Consider the following 5,377-nt stretch of genomic DNA (forward strand, 5'->3'; position numbering starts at 1 on the left):
TCAGCCAATCTTTGCTCAAGGTATCAATACCTCTGTGTTTGCCAGATAACCTACAGATAATGAGATGCATAAGAACAGCCTAGAGCCCTGAAACAACAATTTTCTTGAAATCCTTGGCCTTGTAGTCCTGTGTGTAGCCAATGTAACTTAGAAACGTCTGGAACTCTTCAGACGTTGGTTCAACAACTTTAAACCCTTTTGGATTTGCTTTCACTCCAATTGCTTTGAGGAACGTCGACTTGTAGATTGGAATTGTTCTATCGCCAATGATGGTAGTATCTAAAACTCCATCTACCAATTTTATTACTGGTAAATGCTCGATGGAGATGATGAAGTGGTAGTGGAGGATCATGGACTTTTTTGAGGGGAATGGAGATGGGGTGTTTGGCGATGAACTCGATCATAACTCTTATGGATTCATTGTAATCCAATGGGTTGAGGGAGAAGAGTTGTGTAGTGTCCCTCAAGAACGGTTCTGGATCGGCGGAGGAAGATGGACCTTTAGAGCCCTTGGAAGATTTCTTCATTACAATGGATTTCTTGGGTGCTGAATCAGTTTGAGTGGGGTTCTGTGAAGACACCATTGTTGAATGAGAATGAAAGCTTGAAGAACACCAAGAACAGTTGAGAGAATTAGTGATTGAGGGTTTTCGGAGCGTAAAGAGGTAAAGGATAGATTTGAAAGGGTATATATAGGTAAGGTAAATGGATCGGGTTGAAAGGTGTAATGATGAGGATCCAATTTTAAAATGGGTCGTATTTAATGTTTGGGAACGTAAGTTGACGGGTGAGGTGAAAGGGTAGGGTAATTTGTGGCTAAAAATGGAGAGTTCAACCGTCAATTCAATGTTAATTTTATGGGGCGTGCAAACATGTCACGCAAAACGAGGAGGATCGGATAAGGATATTCCTAAAAGGTAACCGTTGAAAGAAAAACGTTTCACCTTAATACCTTTTGTTCTTCCGGATGATTTATTTCGGATAGTGTATGAACCAGAGGATAAGAGCCGTGATCCGGAGCATACATGTTTTAAAAAAGGATTCCGGAACAAGTTTTAAAAGTCCTGGAGCAATTTTGAAATTCCGAATCAATTTTGAAATTCCGGAGAATTTTGAAAATTCCGGATGAATTTTGAAATTCCATAGCATTTTGAAAATTCCGGAGCATTTTGAAAATTCCGGATGAATTTTGAAATTCCGGAGCATTTTGAAAATTCCGGATGAATTTTGAAATTCCGTAGCATTTTGAAAATTCCGGATCATTGGATGTAATACCTTTTTTGGAGTGGAATTCCGGGATGCCATTATGAAGTATGTTCCGAGATGAAAATCGACTATGGTGACAAAGTAGATTGGAGCAACAAATAATTAGAATGAACTATACAACTTAAAGACGCAAGTGAAGGTCAGATAACAACAAGAGAAATGATCGTATGTATTCAAAGAGAAAGTAGTTTCGAGATGAAAAGATTTTGAAATTGGAACTAGATTTCTTTAAAATACGTCTATCAAAGAGAGCAAGTCTCTTGAAAGAAGTGAGGATCTTGTATCATCATACCCATCTTGTTTAGAAAACGATTGAGTTTGGTTTCGTCTAATGCCTTGGTAAAGACATCAGCAATCTCATCGTCAGATGGAACAAAAATGAGTTCAATATTACCGGTAAGTATATGATCTTTTATGAAATGATACCTTATATCGATGTGTTTTGTCATTGAGTGCTGAATTGGAATTTGAGAAATCTTAATGGCACTTTGAGAGTCACAATAGATTGGAATGCGTTGAAAGCGTTAACCATAATTAGGGGTGTTCGTTTGGATGGATCGGTTCGATCCGATCCAATTAAGTAAATCAAATTTTATTTCGGTTTTCAAAATATGGATCTGAATTGTCCAAACTAAATTCAAATCCGATCCGATCCAATCCAATTACAATTCGGTTGGATCATTTTTTATAATTCGGCTTTCAAAAGGCATAACATTTAAAAACGATATATGATTATAATATTATCCAATTTTCATAGAAGAAGCAAAAACAAATTATTTAGTTGTAATTTATAATATATAAACAACTACTAGATGATATATTATAATTTAATATTTAATAGATAAAACACTTTTGAGAGAAAATACATATTCATTTTTTTATTAGGTGAAACCTTTTGAACTTTTTTGAAAAAAATAATTTATAAAATTAATAAATAGTTATAGATATATATTATAAATAAATAAAGAATAAATTGTTATTCGGTTTTCTTGGACGATTCGGTTCGTATTTTATAAACCAAAACCAATCCGAAATCCAAAATAATAATTCAGTTTTATCCAAATAGTGAACAACCTTAACCATAATCAAGGAGTTGAGATTTCATCCATAGAACTTGAGATGTATAGCTGGCAGCAGCAATGTATTCCGCTTCGGCTGTAGAGAGTGCTATGCAGTTCTGTTTCTTGGATGACCAGCTGATCAAACGTCCTCCTATGAATTGACAGCGACCCGAAGTGATTTTTCTATCAAGTTGAAGACCACCATAGTTCGAATCTGAATAAGCTTGAAGTAAGAAGCTCTCATTTGTTGGGTACCAGATTCCGAGACTCTTGGTACCTTTAAGGTATCGGAAAATTTGTTTCACAACCAAAAGATGGACCATCTTTGGATTGACTTGAAATATGGCGCATAGGCATGTGGAAAAAATTATATCCAGACGACTTGCCGTGAGATAGAGTAGAGATACAATCATTCCACGATACTTCTTTTCATCAACAGGAACACCAGAAGGGTCGGCAACGATCTTGTATCCGAAGCCCATTGGTACCTTTGCAGAGGCACAGGTTTCCATTGAGTATTTCTTGAGGAGTTCTGAAATGTACTTCTCTTGGTGAATGAAGATTCCTCTGTTAGTCTGTTTGACTTGAATACCAAGAAAGAAGCTTAACTCCCGATTCATGCTCATTTGAAATCGATTGATCATAAGTTTAGCAAAGTCTGTAACCATAGATGGGTCCGCAGATCCAAAGATGATGTTGTCCACATAGATTTGCACTAACATGAGATGCTTGCCATTTGATCTTCGGAACAACATGGGATCAAGAATACTTCTATGAAAACCGGAGCGTTTTAGAAAATCAGTGAGAGTTTCAAATCATGCCCGAGGATCTTGCTTGAGTCCGTAGACAGCCTTCCAGAGTTTGTAACGATAGTTCGGAAATGAGAGGTTGATATATCCAGGAGGCTGTTGAAGATACACTATAGTGTCAAGTTCACCGTTAAGAAAAGCACTCTTAACATCCATTTGGTAAACTTTGAAGCCTTTGTGAGCTGCATAAACAAGAAAGATTCTAATGGCTTCAAGACGTGCCACAAGAGCAAAAGTCTCATCATAGTCAAGCCCTTCGATCTGAGTGAATCCTTTAGCCACTAGTCTTGCCTTATTTCAAATAGTAACTCCTACGTCATCTAACGTGTTGCGAAATACCCATCTAGTACTGACAATGGGATGATTTTGAGGAGGAGGTATGAGGGTTCAAACTTCATTTCGGTCAAATTCAGCCAGTTCTTCCTGCATGGCTGTAATCCATTCAGCATGGTTTAATGCTTCCTTAATGGATTTGGGTTCAACCATGGATATAAATGCTGAAAAATGACATTCATTTTGGACACTAGTAGCAGAACGAGTCTGAACACCAACATTGGGGTTAACGATTACTTGGTTCGGATGATGATCCTTGGTCCAAACATGTAATCGTGGTAGATTGTGTGCAGCAGTTGATCCTATATCAACAGTAGAATTGATTAGCTCCCCCTGAATGGTTTGAATCTTGGGTTGATGCTCCCACTGAACTTCTGAACCAGAGAGATTGACATCATCATCAAAAGGAAACTCAAAGAAGTTTTCATTTTCATCATTGTTAAGAGGATTAGAGTCATCATACTTAGCAGCTGCATCTTGGAAGTCGTCCACATTTGATTTGAGAGAGCGATGAGCATTCTCCCCCTCAACCTGAGAAGGTTGAAATGGTTCAGAATCAAATGGAGGAAAGCTTGGGATCGAATCGGAGACGTTCTGAGAGACAGGAACTTCCGAAGAGCGAATGGGAATGAGGTTTGGCCTTGATCGAGATTCTGAATCAAGAGCTGTTTCGGAAGGACCAAAGAGTGTTTAAAAGTCAACTTCTAAGACAGTTTGGGAGTTCAGGCATCCTGGCGGAGGAGCATCGGACTCCATAATGTGAGTGGTGATGTGAGTTGGGCCAGAATTCTAGACGAAGTTGTCATCGAAGGTAACATCAAGGCTTTCTTCCAGAACACGAGTTCTCCGATTAAGTACCCAAGGAAGATGGTTTCATCAGCTTTAGGTTGAAACTTGGTAAGCTGATCTCGATTGTTTTTGATGAAGCACCTACATCCGAAGACATGTAGAAACGAGATTGTTGGCTTCCGACCATTCATTGCTTCGTATGGTGTAATGTTGAGGCGACGATTGATGATACTTCGATTTTGAGTGAAGCAAGCAGTAGATATTGCTTTAGCCCAATGTTAGAGTGGTATATTTGCGAAATTCAACATGGATCGAGCAGCTTCAACAAGAGTTCTATTTCGTCGTTCTACTACACCATTTTGTTGTGGGGTATAAGGAGTTGAGAAGTTGTGGTCAATTCCTTTTTCGGTGAGGAACTTTTCAATGGTGGAATTAGTGAATTCCGAGCCATTGTCACTTCGTATTCTCCTAACTGGGAGTTTGATGAGAACTTCTATTCCCTTGATAAAATTGATGAGCTCTGAGGCTGTTTCAGATTTCAGCCGAAGGAAGAAGACCCAAGTGAATGGTGTAAAAACATCAACAATCACAAGAATGTATTTCTTATGATGAAGACTTTCTATAGTGGAAGGTCCACAAAGATCAATGTGTAGAAGCTCCAGAGGTTCCGAAATTGATTTTTCGATGATGACAGGATGACCCTTCTTTGATTGTTTACCGCACTCACAAACAGCACACATATGATCATTTTCGAATTTGAGTAGAGGTAAAACTCTAACCATTTCACCAAATACAAGATCATTCATGTACCGAAAATTTAGATGAGCGAGCCTTCGGCGCCATAACCAACTGACGTCAGGAATAGCCTTGGAGAGAAGGCAGAGCTGTGGTTTGCCAATAATCATGTTGATATCTAACGGGTACATGTTCTTGTTGCGAAGTGACTTGATTAGGCACTCTTTCTGGTCTTCGGTCATCATATAGTTGTACTTCTTGCAAAATTCCACACGACGATTTGAATCAGTGAATTGAGCAACACTTATCAAATTATGTTTTAGATCAGCTACATAGGCCACATTTGAGATAGAGAAGTTTCCATTGGTGAGATTTCCATAACCA

At 38.4% G+C, this 5,377-nt stretch overlaps 1 protein-coding gene across 1 annotated transcript; it reads right to left on the reverse strand.

Annotated features, from left to right (window-relative positions):
- Positions 1-2,341: 2,341 nt before the first annotated feature.
- Positions 2,342-2,839, reverse strand: LOC128129209 (uncharacterized mitochondrial protein AtMg00810-like). The gene has a single exon (XM_052767855.1). It carries the CDS (start codon positions 2,837-2,839, stop codon positions 2,342-2,344), a length of 498 nt encoding a protein of 165 aa, XP_052623815.1.
- Between the last annotated feature and the right edge of the window lie 2,538 nt (positions 2,840-5,377).

This window comes from Lactuca sativa, chromosome 9 (genome assembly GCF_002870075.4).
Source record: "Lactuca sativa cultivar Salinas chromosome 9, Lsat_Salinas_v11, whole genome shotgun sequence".
NCBI classification, from domain to species: domain Eukaryota; kingdom Viridiplantae; phylum Streptophyta; class Magnoliopsida; order Asterales; family Asteraceae; genus Lactuca; species Lactuca sativa.